General features: G+C 36.7%; 1 protein-coding gene across 6 annotated transcripts in view; it reads left to right on the top strand.

Moving 5' to 3' along the window:
• SYT9 (synaptotagmin 9) overlaps positions 1–18,516 on the top strand; it is a 224,080-nt gene that overhangs the window by 70,769 nt on the left and 134,795 nt on the right. For all 6 annotated transcript variants that reach the window (XR_010580903.2, XR_012423427.1, XM_005578751.5 and 3 more), the window contains exon 3: positions 980–1,526. Coding sequence is in view for 4 of the 6 variants with exons in the window: in XM_005578751.5 (XP_005578808.2) it covers positions 980–1,526 (547 nt within the window). In the remaining 2 variants the exon portion in view is untranslated. The remainder of the gene's footprint in view (positions 1–979; positions 1,527–18,516) is intronic.

Raw genomic sequence — 18,516 nt, 5'->3', positions numbered from 1 at the left:
TCTAAACTGAGCTAAAAACAACAAAAAGTAACCTTAAAAACAACCTTGTATGTAATAACTACTCTCAACTTGGGAAGAAATGCACAGATCAGACAGGCTTTAAAGAGAATTTTAGGGAAACTTCTAACCCAAACCAATACACTTACAGGGTGAAGAGTATACTACAGTAGCAAATATTTAATTTAAAAGTAACAGTATCCAACGTCTCCAGTTGAATCCATACATACATTTATAGTAGCTCATCTTTAATTTTTGTGCCATTAGTGTTTATTTCAGAAATAAAACCTGTCCTCTTGATCACTAATCACCCGTGTGTACAGCAAAAACACAATCCCAATGCTGTCACTTGTACCTGTCAGAGCCACTACAATCAGACATATCCCACTTGTACCTGTCAGAGCCACTACATACAGACACATCCCAGTCACATACATTTTTGCATGAGCAAAAGCTGTGTTCTTGTGATGAAATTATTTGATTTGAACCAGTAAGAATTTATATCCTTATAAAGCTATAAGCCTGTGGCAAGAAATTCTGTGTAATTTAGAGAAAGATTCATTCTTCTTAAGGCAACACTTGGCTATTTCAATTTCGGAATGATATTATATATAAAGTTGAATAATTTTATTTTTAAAGCAGTTTGTACAAATCTTTACATTCCACCAGATGAATAAGCTTCTTTAATGGCATATTAGACAGTTTAGAAAGTGTATTAAACCTTTAAAGCTCCGAGGTCACATGCTCCTAGGTTCATTTCCTGATACCAACCCTCGGTTTTGAGCTTCAAGCCTTAGGGAACAGCTTACTCACACTGATGAGCATTTTGAATTTAGGCCAAAAAAAAAAAAAAAAAAAAAAAAGCCCACAGTTCTAAGCTCCTAACAAAACATAACAGTCTACCTACATCCCAGGCAAAAGTTTCCAAGAGACCCATAGCTAATAAGATTGTAACTTTGTTCTGTGTTGCTCTTCATTGAAGGCATAATTCAATCCGAAGACAACTCAACTTGTCAAACCCGGACTTCAATATCCAGCAGCTTCAAAAACAGGAACAGTTGACTGGAATTGGTAGAATTAAACCAGAGTTATATAAGCAGAGGTCATTGGATAATGATGACGGGAGACAGAGTAACAGCAAGGCTTGTGGGAAACTGAACTTCATTTTAAAATATGACTGTGACTTAGAACAGCTCATAGTGAAGATTCACAAAGCTGTCAATTTGCCCGCCAAGGACTTTTCTGGGACTTCAGATCCTTATGTCAAGATCTATTTGCTTCCTGATCGGAAAACAAAACACCAGACTAAAGTTCACAGAAAGACCCTGAACCCTGTGTTTGATGAAGTGTTTTTATTTCCGGTTTCCTACAATGACCTTGAAGCACGGAAGCTTCACTTCTCTGTGTACGACTTTGACAGGTTCTCTCGTCATGACTTAATCGGCCAAGTGGTGGTGGATCACTTCTTAGACTTGGCTGATTTCCCCAGGGAGTGCATCCTTTGGAAGGATATCGAATATGTCACCAATGTGAGTCCAGCATTTCTTCATTTTGGTGGTGGGGGGCATCTTAGTTAGCAGGAAAACAGATTACTTACACATTATCTTGAGGGCAAAGTGTAAAATTCATATCAGTGTGCATGTAGCAATTATTTCAGAACCTCCTTGTACCTTTTCAGAAACAGGGTTTTAACAACATTGATTTTGAAGTTTCCAAGTGTTATTACATGCAAACATTAAAGAATAACTTTCTCTCTTTTCTACTTTCAGATTCTTAGCTAGTCCCTAAGAGACGCAGGTGTTATCTGTCCTCCATACCTCATTTTCTTTAGAGTTTTTTCAGGTTGTTTGTGCTAAATGCAACCCGGCATTCTATTAATCATAGTCTGCAGCTAAGAGACCATTACCTGACTCTGAGAACAGTAGGTACTTACCTGTGTTCTCAAGTTGGCTCAAGAGCATTTCCCATGATTGGATCCTCAACTTCAACCCTACAAGTGGGAGTGGTTGAGAAGAGTTGGAACCACATTTTTAAATGTAAAACTCACAAAATCCAAGCTACAAGGAGGGAAGTCTGGAAAGAAACTATAGATAATGGCAAAACTAATCTGTCGACAGTCACATCAAATTTAGCGCTCAGAAGAGAAGTCAAAGGTGCTGTGTAGTGGTACAATACATCTATGTCTACATTTTAAACACAAGATTTCAGAGGTGATATTTCTACTCCATTTACATCCTTTTCATTATCCTGTTGAGGTGTATTGGCATTCCAGAAATAGAAAGCAAAATTGAACATTCTTAGGTAACTCTGATATTTTAAGGCCACTTGTTTCTTTCACCTGTCCAAATTCCCTGAGATAACTTTGTTAGTTCCTCTTCTTGGATATGAAATATTCTGAGGCCAGCGTAGCTCTCTTTCTCTGCCATGGCATCCAGAGGGACCAAGCACCACCATCCTTATTCAGTTCAGACACTGATTCAGCTTGAGTCTGGAGCCTATTTAGTGAAAGACTAACCTCTGCCTAATGACCAAATAGCTACACCAGTACCCTCTTAGCCACTTTTATAAACTAGGAACTCACCCATGCTTTGGTTGCCCTGTGGGACACCTTCTCTCCACATGCCACAAGGTTCCAGTGCCAGCTTTGTGCTGCTATCCAAATAAACAAAATGTAGCATGGGATTCTGCTGGCTTTTATCACAATGATGAGGAAAGAAAGGAGTTGGAGCTGGATTAGGTGCAGAGAATAGCAGCTGATGAAACCAAGGTGATTTGGGATACTGGCGAAGGAATAGGTCTCCTTATCTTAAAAGATAATAATACATGGAAACCCAACAATGGATGCTGGGGAAAGCAAGGATTGTCTCCCAAATCCCAAATGACAAAATCAGGAAGCAACATGAGAGAACGTTTAAAGAAACAAAATGGGAAGGCTGCTTATACAAAGATACCAATGGCTCAGGCATCACCCCTCTCACTGGGGTATTTACTAAGTCTCTCTGGTTATGGGAGCTGAGACACTGCCAGCTGCAGTGAGGTGCCTTGAACTTATGTCTTATCTCAGGTATGGTAGGGAGGTGTTGGTCATACCATCTAATGAGACATCAACTTACATTTTTTGACAAATGGATTCCATAAAATAGCTGGAGAGATTATTAGAAAGTTCAGTGAGGATGTTGCTGAGAGTTGCCTTCTAGAGACTTTGTGGTGAGAGCAACACTGACTGCACAGTGGCTGATACAAATCTGGATAAGGCTGACGATCCCTGGTGGGAACGACTCCTAGGACAGGTTCCTGTGGACAAGAATATGGAGTGGCAGGTGGTAGAGACCTTCTGGCCCTGAGATCACTGCCATTTCAGCATTCTCTTGGGAGTAAGGTTTTCTTTTCCATTGTTGGAAAATCCTGGATTTCCATAAGGAGAATGTGAAATTATTTATCAAGGAGGAAAACCAATAACCCTCAGGCTTCAGATTTCTCAGTTGTTTCTTCAGGCAAACAATAAATCTTCTGAGCATTGATCTAAGCCTTTGGATGGCCACGGGAGAGGGTAGGTCCTGTCAATGAAATTACAGGCTATTTCATAGTCTGCCATATTTTTAAGTTCCATTTTTAAAAGTGTTATTTGGGACTGTGTTGGTTTTTTTTGTCTTTTTTTTTTTTTTTTTTTTTTACAGAGACTGAACATAAAGATCTGAGATTTGCCATGGTTCCCTTTTTATAATATAGAATGCATATAATATAGTAAATGTAATAATATGGATTAATGAAGGAATAATTAAATAAACAGGACTGAGCCCACCATTTAGTTGAAGACTAGAACATTACCAGTACTTTTATTGACCCTCAAATTGTTCTCTATTACATTCCCTCTCAGTTCAGTCCTGCCAAGAGAAAACTACTATCTTTAATTTTACTTATATCATGATATTAAAAATACATATGCATATAGATATGACAATATGGGTTTAGGTTTTGTCTATTTTGGCCTTTTATAGCTCTTCTTTGACTAGTTTTTTTCCATTGGTCAACATTGATTATGGCATTTAATAATAGAAATAAGTAGAGCAGCTGTGGCTTATGTATCTTCATTGCTATATAATATTCCATTGTATTAATATTAATATATGACAAATTAGCATTCTTGTATTGATGATGTTCAGGATGTTATTAGTTTTTCTGTGATCCTGAATAATATTGCAGAGATTTTTGTACGCATCTTTTGGTTCACATATGCAATCATTTCTCTAGGGTGTATCCCTGATAGAGGTAAAGTATACATGTGTTCAACTTTTCTAGATAATGACAGTCTTTTTCAGTCATTTTCACATATCACAAATTGATCCTTCCACTGTTGAAATGTAATAATCCCTAGTGTTCCACTTTCTCTCCAACTCTTGCAATTGCCACACTGATTAATGTATGTGTGTGCATGTATGTAAAATTATGTATTATTGGTATTTCTTCAGTTGCCTGGTTTGACCATCTTTTGATATGTTTATTGGTCATTCATGTTTTCTTTCTTATGAAAATTCTTGTTCAGCACTTACTCTAGTATTTTCCTTTCCTTGTTGATTCACATAGGCTCTTTAAGCAGTCGGGATGCAAATCCCTTGTTGGCTATGTGTTTTACAAACATCATCTCTCCGTTTATAGCTGTCTTTTTATTCACTTTATGGTGTCTTTAATAAATAGAGGTTATGTTTAGTTTAATAAAATGTGTCAGTATTTTCCATTGTAAATTAGCGCATTTGTGTCTACTTAAGAAGTACTTCCCTATCCTATGTCAGAAAGATATTTCTCCTATGCTTTCTATAAGAAGTGTTAAGGTTTTGTCTTCCCCAATTATGATTTTAATCCATCTAGAATGGAAATGTTTATATAGTATGATATAGGCATCATATATCAGTCAGCTTGGGCTGCCATAACATAATACCATAAATTGGGCAGCTTAAACAATAGATATTTATTTCTTAGAGTTCTGGAGCCTGGGATATCCAAGACCAAGTTTCAGCAGATTCCATTCCTGGTGAGGCTCTCTTCCTGGCGCACCTTCTCACTGTGCTCTCATGTGATGGAGACAGGAAGACAGCTCTGGTTCTAGTCTCTTCTCTTCTTCTTATAAGGACACTAATCCTACGATGGGGGCCCCACCCTCATGACTTCATGTAAACCTAATTACCTCCCAAAGGCTTCATTTCCAAATACTGTTACAATCACACTGGGGATTAGAGCTTCAACATATAAATTGGGAGGGACAAAAACATTCAGTCCATAACATATCCATATTTTTATTTTTCTATATGGGTAAAAAATTTTCTGGCATATTTTCCCAATAATATGCACTGTATGCACTGTCCTATATAGATTTCTGTATATGCAGAACTTGTTTCTGGATTCTCTTTTCTATCCACTGTGATGTTTAACTATCTCTATGAATAGCACAATTTGCAAATTACTATTGTTCTATGATAAGCCTTAACATCTGGAAGGGCAAATCATCCAGCCTGCTTCTTTTTTAGTTCAGCCCTGGCTGGTATTTGACTTTTCTCACACATTTTAGAATCACATTGCCAAGTTAAATGCTCTTTTTTTGGTATTTGGATTTGTATGAAGTCTATTGATTAATTTATGAAAATTTTGTATCTTTTGTGATATTAAGTCTTTCTACACATGACCATGGTATATCTCTCCATTTACTTATTCATTTACATATTTCTTCTTTAAAGTTTTTTATCCAAAGCTTATAATTTTCTACATTAAGATATTGCATGAATCTTGTTAGATTTACTGCTAGGTATATTACTTTTTGTTCTTTTAAATGGTATCTTTTCTAAAATTTCATTTTCTTTTCTTTTTTTTTTTTTTTTTTTTTTTTTTGAGATGGAGTCTCGCTGTGTCTCCCAGACTGGAGTGCAGTGGCGCAATCTCGGCTCACTGCAAGCTCCACCTCCCGGGTTCACGCCATTCTCCTGCCTCAGCCTCCTGAGTAGCTGGGACTACAGGCGCCTGCCACCACGCCCAGCTAATTTTTTGTATTTTTAGTAGAGACGGGGTTTCACCGTGTTAGCCAGGATGGTCTCCATCTCCTGACCTCATGATCCACCAGCCTCAGCCTCCCAAAGTGCTGGGATTACAGGCGTGAGCCACCATGCCCCACCTAAAATTTCATTTTCTAACTGTTGCTAGTGTATAGTTAAAATTATTTATATTAATTTATCTTCTATTTGGCAGTCTTGTAGAACTCATTAAGGCCTTTTTTTTTTTTTTTTTTTTTTTTTTTTTTTTTTTTTTTTGAGATGGCGTTTGCTCTTGTTGCCCAGGCTGGAGTGCAATGGCGCAATGGCGCAATTGAGGCTCACTGCCACATCTGCCTCCAGGGTTCAAGTGATTCTCCTGCCTCAGCCCCCTGAGTAGCTGGAATTACAGGCACCCACTACCGTGTCTGTCTAAGTTTTGTAATTTTAGTGGAGACGGTGTTTCACCATGTTGGCCAGGCTGGTCTCAAGCTCCAACCTCAGTAGATCCGCCGGGCTTGGCTTCCCAAAGTGCTGGGATTACAGGCATGAGCCACTGTGCCCAGCCTAGAACTCATTAATTCTTATAATTTGATTGTAGACTCTCCTGGATTTTCTTTGTAGATAATCAGTCATCTGTGAATTATGATAGTTTTCTTTGTTTCTTTCTAATCGGTATACCTTTTTTCCCTTTTTGTTGTTATTTAATGCACACACTAGGATTTCCAGTACAATGCTAAATAATAATTATGATAGTAGATATCTTTGACTTGTTTCTTATTTTAATAAAGTGTCTTTAAATTTCCATAGAGTATGATTTTAGATATATAGATAGATAGATATAGATATATATCTATTTTTTTTTTAATGGAGTTTCGCTCTTGTTGCCCAGGCTGGAGTACAAAGGCGTGATCTCAACTCACCTTAACCTCTGCCTCCCGGGTTGAAGCAATTCTCCTGCCTCAGCCTCCCAAGTAGCTGGAATTAGTAGGCATGCACCACCACACCCGGCTAATTTTGTATTTTTAGTAGAGGTGGGGATTCTCCATGTTGGTCAGACTGGTCTCTAACTCCTGACCTCAGGTGATCTGCCCACCTCGGCCTCCCAAAGTGCTGGGATTACAGTCATGAGCCACCATGCCCGGACTTAGCTATATATATTTTGTGGATATGTTCACCATATTAAGAATGTTTTACTCTATTCAGAGTTGAGTAAGCCTTTTTATTACACATAATTGTTTTATCATATGCTGTAATCTAGTGAGGCTTTTTACCCCTTTAATCTGCTATTTTGGTCAATTATGTTGATTGATTTTCTAATTTTGAGCCAATCATATATTCCTAGAGTGATCCACACTGATCTTGATATAGTACATTTTCTTTACACTGCTGAGTTCAGTTTGCTGATATTTCATTTAGCATTTTATTGCTTCTGTGCTCATGAGTGATGCGTGTAATTTACTGTCTTGTACTGTCCTTGTCTGGCTTGGAATCGAGGTAATTCTTGCTTTATAAAGTTAGTTTGGGGCATTATTTTGGGTGCCTGCCATTTGTTTCTGCTCAGTGTCCCTGAAGGCTTTGGGTTTTTGTATATCTTTCTTCAAACTGGAAGAATACCCCTAGTTTCTGACTTCTGCTTAGGTTCAGACAACAAGAAAGGGAGAAGAGTGGAGTCAGGATATTCATTTCCCTATTTCTTTTTCTCTTTTTCTTTTTTTTTTTTGAGATGGAGTCTTGCTTTGTCGTTCAGGCCTATTTCTTGAGGTATCTGTAGGCTGGCAATAACTTTCAACTGAAAGCCACAGCTCCTGAATATGCCTTTATTTTGCCTTTATTCTTAAAAGATTGTCTGTGAATAACAATTTGGGAGCACAAAACTGAGTTACTTTGATTTTGGCATTATAAAACTATCATTTCATTTTCTTCTGACTTCCAATTGTTTTTGAGAAGTTGACATTTAGTCTAATATTTATTCCTTTGTATAGGAATAAAACTATAATTACTACAGACCCCATAAAACTAGCTCAGTAGTAATTTAGGTACGAAAGTTTAAAATGCATAACAATGCGAGTTGTCAGTATTAGGTCAAATGCAGCTAGAAAGAGTAGTTTTCTTATGGTAGTGCAAGTTTGTATTAATGGTTAGAAACTGGCTGAGGGGACTTTTGTTTCTTTTTTACATAGAGCAAGTCTAAGACAGGCATGATATTGGGGACAATATCCATTTAGTAAGCATGGCAGAAGTTCTGTGTTGTTTATCCTTTAATGATGTGACACTCAGGCTCTGCAGTCTTCTGAATGCCAGAAGCTAAGCCACCAGAGATTCACAGTTACCTCCATTCAAGCTCCAGCTCGAGTTTACTTACCTCTATAGATTCATGCTGTCTTGTTGTTTCTGTCCACTGAAAAATTCTCTTTCTGGTCCGTCAGCTCTGCTACACATTAAGAAGAATTTTTTAATCTAGTATTTTTACCTGAAGGAGTTTCTGTGAGTAGTCACACCTATTGCAAGAAACACTGATATATTGCTCAAAGCTTATTTTTAAAAAGCTGTTTTACTTATACTAACTGAATAGTAATCTGTGTATATTTGTCTTTCAATTGAGTAGAACTTTAGAGGTCTTTCATTCTAGCAGATAATGCTGAGATGAATGGCCGTTAGGAGATTCAGCTGAGGTTACATAGCTGAATAATAGCCAAATCAAAATTAAGACTAAGTTTTTTTAAAAAACCAATTCAGTCTGTGCAGGGAAAGGTGGCTCAAAATGATCGTATACACTGGTTTACTTCTCCTTCCCCTCTTTACCTGGCTGACTCCCACTAAGCTCTTAAATCCCAGCTTATGTGCCATTTCCTCAGGGAAGTCTTTTTCTGAGCCCTGGACTAGCGTAGGTTTTTCTGGCATTTGTTTCCATGACACTCTGTATTTCTATCATTACTTGTGCTTCTTTTGTGTATTTGTTCAATTTTCTTTCTATACGTGCAAAAACCAAATTTGGTTTGCTTCCTACTGGGTGCTCAACCTCTAGAATGGCGCCTGAAAGTTAGCTATTTAATAAGCACTTGCTGCATAAAGCGAAACTCCTTATGAGGGACTAATTTGTTTAAGCTCTAGGGGCTGATTTAGTTGGAGGCTGTTATGAACTCATAAACTGATCTTTTTAAAAAAATTCTTTGTTTCTCCAAGAAGAGTGTAAGTTTTATAAATGTTAGCACTCAAATAAAAATTAATCCTCATGCTTTCCTATGAAGGAACAAACTGGTAATTATGGAGTGTACAAATGATGGTGTAATTAAACCTCTCAACTACTGAAGCCAGATCAATCAATAATAGTACAATACATCTTTGTGAGGATTTTATCAGTCAGCAAGAGAGAAGACAGCATCTAGGGGGAAGGTCAGAATATCGGAGAGTATAAGTCTAGTGTTCTGGGTTAATGTTGCCTGTCAGGACGATCCTCTTGGCATTTTTAGTATACCCCACTTGTTAGGGGCTTTCTGAAAAAGCAGGCATGAAGCACACTTCAGGAATCTCTTTCTTGGTTTAGAAACTGGTTCGGAGACTTTCTCTGGGACCTATGACCACCTCAGTTAGACTCTGATTTGGAGAAGATGCCACAGTTTTCATGTAATGATAGTAGAAGTCATGAATTTCCCTCTATGCCAATATAGATTCCAGTTCAGAAAAGGCAAGGACGCAGTTTACAACAGCATAGACTTTCTGGTAATGTTAAGAACTTAAAAATCTTATTTCAGCAAGATTTGTTATTTTGTAGTCACTGATTTGGAGACTTCCCTGTTCTGTCTCCCAAAAGCCTGGGGCCTTTTGCAGACCTGATGGAAATGGACACCCGGAACCACCCAGGCAGGGGGGATATAAGTATTCGGGGAAGTCCAGAGTGCTTGTTCTTCATAGTTCCATACAAATGGGGCAGGCAGGCTCTGTGATTGAAGATATTTATTAGTTTGAATCCGTTTTCGTTTCATTGTACCATAAGTCATAAGTGATTATTATATTGATGCAACACAAGTGAGCCCCAAAACTGGGGCTTAGCCCAGGAGAGTTCCTGGCTTCACCCAGGAAATAATTCAAGAGCAAGTCGGTAATGTTAGACAGCAGTCTTTTATTGAACAGTACTGCTCCATGCAGAGCAGGGGTAACTCATAGGCAGTGTGCCCACAGCCAGCAATGTATGAGCTGTTGGCAACTGAATATATACCCACTTATACCCACTTTAAATTACATACAAATTAAAGGGCAGGTTTTAGGACTTGCTAGGAAAGGGGCGGTAACTTCTCTGAGTCATTGCCATGGAAAGGTAGTAACTTCTGGGTTGTTGTCACGGCATTTGTAAACTGTCATCGTGCTGGTAGGAGTGTATTATGCAAATGTGAGGGCGGCTAGGGATCACTTTCCTTGCTATCTGCTGGCTCTTGCTGGTTCCTTCACTTCATCCCAGTAGGACTGGGAAATAGCCTGCTCGTGTCCTCCCTTCGTATGATGTTAAGGTTGTGTTACATTCAGTGGTGTCCTGGTGGATGCTTAACAACTGGTTGTGGGGCAGGGATGGGGGAAGGGAGGGGACCTGATTTTAGCATTTGCTGATTCCTGGGTTGTAAATACTCCCAGAAGGGCTGATTTCAAGTTGCCAGTGTGACATCACTGAAAGCAGAGTTGGCAAGAGATGCTCACCCACAATTGCCTCCCCAAGCTGTTGCCAGCTTATAGGAGCCAGCTCCAGGACACCACTACACGTAGTGCTAAAAATGCAAAAAGGACCGGCTGCTTCACTGATCCCAAGGGACAAGCAACTCGAAAAACGCCACAGAAAGCCATGATTTCCAGCTGCCAAGAGGGAAGCCAGGTTCCTTCTAGAATGTGGGTGAAGTCTGGATATCACTGGGGTCTACTGAGCTGTATCTTTATGAGAGTCCACTGAATCTCACCCTATCATTTTTCCCACTCGTGATCCCTCAGACATGTTATCCCCTTGATGTCTAGATTATTCAGAGGCAGTGAAAACTGGCGGCGCTGTAGAACAGCACAACTGAAGGAAGGGATTGATGAAGCTATAGGTGTCCGACAAAGAGACTTTAATAGCTTTTATTCTAGTGAGGGTGCCAGGACAAAGCGTTTGGTTTTTTAAATAAAATATATAACCATCAACATATGAACTACCAATATATTAGCCAATATATAAACATCAGTCAATCCAGAATTTAGCTGAAGAAAGAGAACATTATCAGTCTCTTTGAAGCTTCCTATGTGCCCCTCCTCCATTCCAAAATCCCCCTAAGAGATTATCTGTATACTGAATTTTATATCTATAATTTCCTGTTTTTAAAAATCATTTTACCACTTAAGAATAGGTTATTCAGTTTTGCCCATTGTTGAAATTTATGTGAAAGATATTATATTGTGTCTGTTCTTCTGCAAACTGTTATGTTCAATATTATGTGTATTAAAATAATTTATGTTCATGGACATAACTGTAGTTCTTTTTTGTTGTTTTGCACCATGATTTTAGCATTCTATTATATGGTCTACAACAATTTATCTTTCTTCTGTCAATGGTTATTTGAATTAATTTTAAGTTTTTTCTATTTCAGAAAATGCTGCTACTAATATTTCTTGTATATGTCTTGTGGTAAATACATGCAAGAATTTCTCTAAGGTATATACCTAGGAATGGAGTTGCTAGGTTGAAGAAAATTGTATCTCTAAGAAGTTTGACCAACTTACAATCCCACTAGCAGTATTTGAGACCGTCTTAGACTATGTTCTCTCCAACACTTGGACTTGCTATACACTATAATTCTAATAATTTGACCCCAGATTTCTTTTGAGTTTTGTACATTCACAATTATGCTATGCATGAATAAGGACAATTTTGTTTCTTCTTTCTTTTTTAATTATCTTGCTTTCTCTCCCTACCTCATCTTTTTTGCTTGTTTTACATTTATAACAATCACCAATACAAATGCCAGTAGAGTAAACCTTGGCTTGTTTCTGTTCTTCAAAAAAATGCTTTGATTATTCATCACTAAGTAGGACATTGGCTATAGACTTTTTGAAAACCTAAATGGATATTGAATTTTATCAGTTGATTTTCTGTATCTGTTGAGAGAATCATGTGTTTTGTTCCTTTTACGTTTTAAGGTAATAAATTATATTGCTATATTTTATACTTTTTATAAAAACTTGTATTTCTGAGATAAATCCAACTTGTTCACAATGTGTTGCTTTTTTATAGACATGGATATACATGAATGTGTGTGTGTATGAGTGTGTGTGTTCAGCTATTTGGTTTGCTAATATTTTAAAAATTTTGTGACTAAACTCGTGAGTGAGATCAAACTGATTTTCTTTTCTCTCTTCATCTGCATTTTATTATTAAAGGTGTACAAACCTTAAAAATGAGTTATGGCGCAGGGCACGGTGGCTCACGCCTGTAATCCCAGCACTTTGGGAGGCCGAGGCGGGTGGATCACGAGATCAGGAGATCGAGACCATCCTGGCTAACACGGTGAAACCCCCGTCTCTACTAAAAATGCAAAAAATTAGCCGGGCCAGGCGGCGAGCGCCTGTAGTCCCAGCTACTTGGGAGGCTGAGACAGGAGAATGGCGTGAACCCGGGAGGCGGAGCTTGCGGTGAGCCCAGATCGCGCCACTGCACTCCAGCCTGGGCGACAGAGCGAGACTCCGTCTCAAAAAAAAAAAAAAAAAAAAAAAAAAAACAGTTATGGCATATTATCTCTTTTCCTAGTCTCTTAAAGATTTTGTGTATGATTGAAATAATCTTTCCTGTCAATGTTTACTAGAACTTTCTAGTATAACTTTCTGGGTCAGATGTTTAGGGGAAATTAATTCAATTTCTTTGATGATTATAATACCAAATTATTTTTTATTTCTTTGAGAATTGATTTTGGTGATTTAGATTTTTCTAGAAATTTGCTTATTTCATCTATGCTTTAAATGTATTATCTTAAAGTTCTTCATAATTTTTTCTTAATTTCTTATTTCTGCCTTATTTCTGGTTATGTCCTTCTTCTCATTTCTAATATAGAGTATTAATTCCTGTTCACTTTCTCATTAATCAGTGTCGCTGGAGTTTATCAGTCTTCTTATCCTTTTCAAAGAACCAACTTTTAATTCTATTAATTCTATTTAATTTTTGTTTTCCATTATTTTTCCTGTATGATTTTCTTTCTTTTTTCTTTATTCAGTTGATATTTTTTATAATTACTTGTATCTTTAGGTTAGTAATTTGCAGTCTTTTAAAATTTTTTTTTAAATATGCGTTTAAGACTATAAATTTCCCTTGAGGTACTGCTTTAGCTTTATGTTTGCAAATTTTGATATTTAGTGTTTTCATTTTTTTAAAGCATCTTCTAATATCAAGTATGATTTTTTCTTTGGTCTATATGTGGTTTAAAGGTGTGTTTTTAAAATTTCATACTGCATAGTTTTTTTAAGCGTTATTTCTGTAACAATTAAAATGTGAATAGATAATATGGAGTGTATTTTATAGATTATTTGATATCTGTTCAAATTTGCTTTATGTTCTCTTACACATCAGTTTTTATAAATGTGCTATGTTTTCTTGAGAAGATTATGTCTCACTCACATCTACATCTTGAATAATATTTTTCATCAGTCTAATATATCAGTTATTGATAAAATGTGTTTTTCATCTCCTACTATGCTGGTGGATTTTCAATTTCATCTTGTAGTTCTATCAAAACTTCTGCTTAATGTGTATACATAAAAAATATTAGTACTTTTTATATATGTCTGGTCTTTTCAACATTTTATTATTATTTAGTGTCTCTATGTAGAGAAATGCTTTTTAGGCCTTCAAGTGTTCTTTGGCATTTATAAAGTTTAAAAATTTTTCTTTTAGTTTTGTCTCGTATATTTCTCTTTTTTTACTTACAAATTTCCTACATCGTTATATTTTAAGTATAAATGTTGTAAGCAAAGTATAGCTGGATTTTTTTAATCCGTTCTGAAAATCATTGACTTTTAACTAGTGAGATTAGTCTATTTATGTCATTGTGATTATAAATACATGTGGGTTTATTTCTACCATTTTACATTTTGTTTATTTTAATTCTAATTTTTAAATAATTTTTCTTCTTTTAAATTGTTTTGTCCCCATTTTACTTTCTCCCTTCTACCAACTTATAAGATACAACCTCTGTTTCTACTTGTTTAGTAATTTCCTAGAAATTACAATATGCATGGCTAATTTAATAAAAAGTTAATCAGTGTATTAAACCTCCATCAAAACTATACTTTTACTTTGGGATATTTGACTCCGATTACCCCCATTCCAGATGACATACCTATTATTTTCTGATATTTTACTCCTATCTTGCCATGGTTTTCTGCACTCAGCAATTTGATATTATAATTAATGTTTTATAAAGTCAATGATTGTTTAAATTTACCACATATTTACTACTTCTCTTTGTTTACTATTTCTTCAGACTTTCCTTCTAGATTTTTTTTTATGTTTAATACATTTTTGAGAAATTCTTTTTTTTTTTTAATTTATTTATTATTATTATACTTTAAGTTGTAGGGTACATGTGCATAACGTGCAGGTTTGTTACATATGTATACTTGTGCCATGTTGGTGTGCTGCACCCATCAACTCGTCATTTACATCAGGTATAACTCCCAATGCAATCCCTCCCCCCTCCCCATGATAGACCCCGGTGTGTGATGTTCCCCTTCCTGAGTCCAAGTGATCTCATTGTTCAGTTCCCACCTATGAGTGAGAACATGCGGTGTTTGGTTTTCTGTTCTTGTGATAGTTTGCTAAGAATGATGGTTTCCAGCTGCATCCATGTCCCTACAAAGGACACAAACTCATCCTTTTTTATGGCTGCATAGTATTCCATGGTGTATATGTGCCACATTTTCTTAATCCAATCTGTCACTGATGGACATTTGGGCTGATTCCAAGTCTTTGCTATTGTGAATAGTGCTGCAATAAACATACGTGTGCATGTGTCTTTATAGCAGCATAATTTATAATCCTTTGGGTATATACCCAGTAATGGGATGGCTGGGTCATATGGTACATCTAGTTCTAGATCCTTGAGGAATCGCCATACTGTTTTCCATAATGGTTGAACTAGTTTACAATCCCACCAACAGTGTAAAAGTGTTCCTATTTCTCCACATCCTCTCCAGCACCTGTTGTTTCCTGACTTTTTAATGATCGCCATTCTAACTGGTGTGAGATGGTATCTCATTGTGCTTTTGATTTGCATTTCTCTGATGGCCAGTGATGATGAGCATTTTTTCATGTGTCTGTTGGCTGTATGAATGTCTTCTTTTGAGAAATGTCTGTTCATATCCTTTGCCCACTTTTTGATGGGGTTGTTTGTTTTTTTCTTGTAAATTTGTTTGAGTTCTTTGTAGGTTCTGGATATTAGCCCTTTGTCAGATGAGTAGATTGCAAAAATTTTCTCCCATTCTGTAGGTTGCCTGTTCACTCTGATGGTAGTTTCTTTTGCTGTGCGGAAGCTCTTTAGTTTAATTAGATCCCATTTGTCAATTTTGGCTTTTGCTGCTGCTGCTTTTGGTGTTTTAGATATGAAGTCTTTGCCCATGCCTATGTCCTGAATGGTACTACCTAGGTTTTCCTCTAGGATTTTTATGGTATTAGGTCTAACATTTAAGTCTCTAATCCATCTTGAATTAATTTTCGTATAAAGAGTAAGGAAAGGATCCAGTTTCAGCTTTCTACTTATGGCTAGCCAATTTTCCCAGCACCATTTATTAAATAGGGAATCCTTTCCCCATTTCTTGTTTCTCTCAGGTTTGTCAAAGATCAGATGGCTGTAGATGTGTGGTATTATTTCTGAGGACTCTGTTCTGTTCCATTGGTCTATATCTCTGTTTTGGTACCAGTACCATGCTGTTTTGATTACTGTAGCCTTGTAGTATAGTTTGAAGTCAGGTAGCGTGATGCCTCCAGCTTTGTTCTTTTGACTTAGGATTGTCTTGGAGATGCGGGCTCTTTTTTGGTTCCATATGAACTTTAAAGCAGTTTTTTCCAATTCTGTGAAGAAACTCATTGGTAGCTTGATGGGGATGGCATTGAATCTATAAATTACCTTGGGCAGTATGGCCATTTTCACGATATTGATTCTTCCTATCCATGAGCATGGTATGTTCTTCCATTTGTTTGTGTCCTCTTTTATTTCACTGAGCAGTGGTTTGTAGTTCTCCTTGAAGAGGTCCTTTACATCCCTTGTAAGTTGGATTCCTAGGTATTTGATTCTCTTTGAAGCAATTGTGAATGGAAGTTCATTCCTGATTTGGCTCTCTGTTTGTCTGTTACTGGTGTATAAGAATGCTTGTGATTTTTGCACATTAATTTTGTATCCTGAGACTTTGCTGAAGTTGCTTATCAGCTTAAGGAGATTTTGGGCTGAGACAATGGGGTTCTCTAAATATACAATCATGTCATCTGCAAAGAGGGACAATTTGATTTCTTCTTTTCCTAACTGAATACCCTTGATTTCTTTCTCTTGCCTAATTGCCCTAGCCAGAACTTCCAACACTATGTTGAATAGGAGTGGTGAGAGAGGGCATCCCTGTCTTGTGCCAGTTTTCAAAGGGAATTTTTCCAGTTTTTGCCCATTCAGTATGATATTGGCTGTGGGTTTGTCATAAATAGCTCTGATTATTTTGAGGTACGTTCCATCAATACCGAATTTATTGAGCGTTTTTAGCATGAAGGGCTGTTGAATTTTGTCAAAAGCCTTTTCTGCATCTATTGAGATAATCATGTGGTTCTTGTCTTTGGTTCTGTTTATATGCTGGATTATGTTTATTGATTTGCGAATGTTGAACCAGCCTTGCATCCCAGGGATGAAGCCCACTTGATCATGGTGGATAAGCTTTTTGATGTGCTGCTGAATCCGGTTTGCCAGTATTTTATTGAGGATTTTTGCATCGATGTTCATCAGGGATATTGGTCTAAAATTCTCTTTTTTTGTTGTGTCTCTGCCAGGCTTTGGTATCAGGATGATGTTGGCCTCATAAAATGAGTTAGGGAGGATTCCCTCAATAGAGAAATTCTTTTAGTTAAAGATCTATTGATGTTAGCCCTCTCAGTTTTTACTTGTTTGGAAATATTACCATTTCACATTAATAACTGAAAAAAACATAAGTATACAAATCTTGTGTGGATAATTCTTTTTCTCAGTACCTATTCTTTTAGAGTCTTGCCTCCAAACTCCTGGTTTTGAGAAATAAGTCACTATTTGTAACATTCTTTTCTCTTCTCTGTGCCATACTTTAAGACTTCTCTGTCTGAAATTTGATTATAGTATGAATGGTGTCGAATTTTTAAAAAGTATTGTTTATCTTGTTTAGGATTCATAGGTTGTCAGGATTTTGATGTGGGTGTCTCATCAATTCTGAAAATTCACAGCCATGATCTCTTTGCATATTGTCTCTCCCTGATGGTTTCAATCTTTTCCTCCTGGAAATATCTTTAGATATTTTAGACCTATTCACTCTATCTTCCGTGTTTGTTTGTTTATTATTTTTCCTATTGATAGTGCAACTTGGTAATTTCTTTACATCTGTTTTTGAGTACAGTAATTCTTTCTTTAGCAGTTTCCAATTAGTTACTTAATAATTTCATTGAATTTCTCATTTACATTGATATAATTTTCATTCCTAGAAGCTTTGACTTTTAAAACTTTGTTCATTTGTGTAATTATTTGATCCATTTTCATACTTTTGACAACTTTTCAGTTCTTTAAACTTATCTGCTCATATAGTATTTTCTGTCAGATAATTATAAAATATATGGCTGGACATCACTTCTGCATTTGAGACAAAAGGAAAGTGACAAGGAAAGAAAGCAGTGATAAGTACCTCTAAGGACTCTTTTTCGTCTTAAAAGACAAAGTTGTCCTAAAAGTCATCCCAATGTCTCCGCTTGTTTCTTAGTGGACAAAGCTCTGTTATAAAACAAACCTCACACTCAAGAAAAGTAATGAAAGCATATTTTTAGCTTTTTCAGCCTGTATTCTGGAAAGTGGCCAGATGAAGGGGTTGGAAATGTAATTTAAGTTGGCTCTAGCATTTGCCCCCGTACCACAGAAGGAGAGGCTCAGGAACCTTCTATTGAATCTGAGTCTGAACTGCAGCATCTCATTTAGTCACACTGGGTCCACAAAAGGACCCAAGAAAGAAAGAAAGCTGAGAAAGCATGCTGGCTTTGTTGGGATTCCTGTGAACATGTGTGGAGGTGGATCCACAGCCCAAAGAAGATTACAGGGGATAGTGGTATTTTTCGCTATAAAATCTATCCTTGTTTTCCTTATTTTGGATGGAATTTGAAAAACAGTAAATTTATAAAAGAAATTAAAACATACTTATTTTAAAAAAAAAACTCTCCATGAACCTATATGTGAATGTTCACGGCAGCTTTACTCATAATTGACAAAAACTGGAAACAACCTAA

The sequence above is a fragment of the Macaca fascicularis genome, chromosome 14 (genome assembly GCF_037993035.2).
Source record: "Macaca fascicularis isolate 582-1 chromosome 14, T2T-MFA8v1.1".
In the NCBI taxonomy this organism is placed as follows: domain Eukaryota; kingdom Metazoa; phylum Chordata; class Mammalia; order Primates; family Cercopithecidae; genus Macaca; species Macaca fascicularis.
This window is presented reverse-complemented; position numbering and strand designations above follow the sequence as displayed.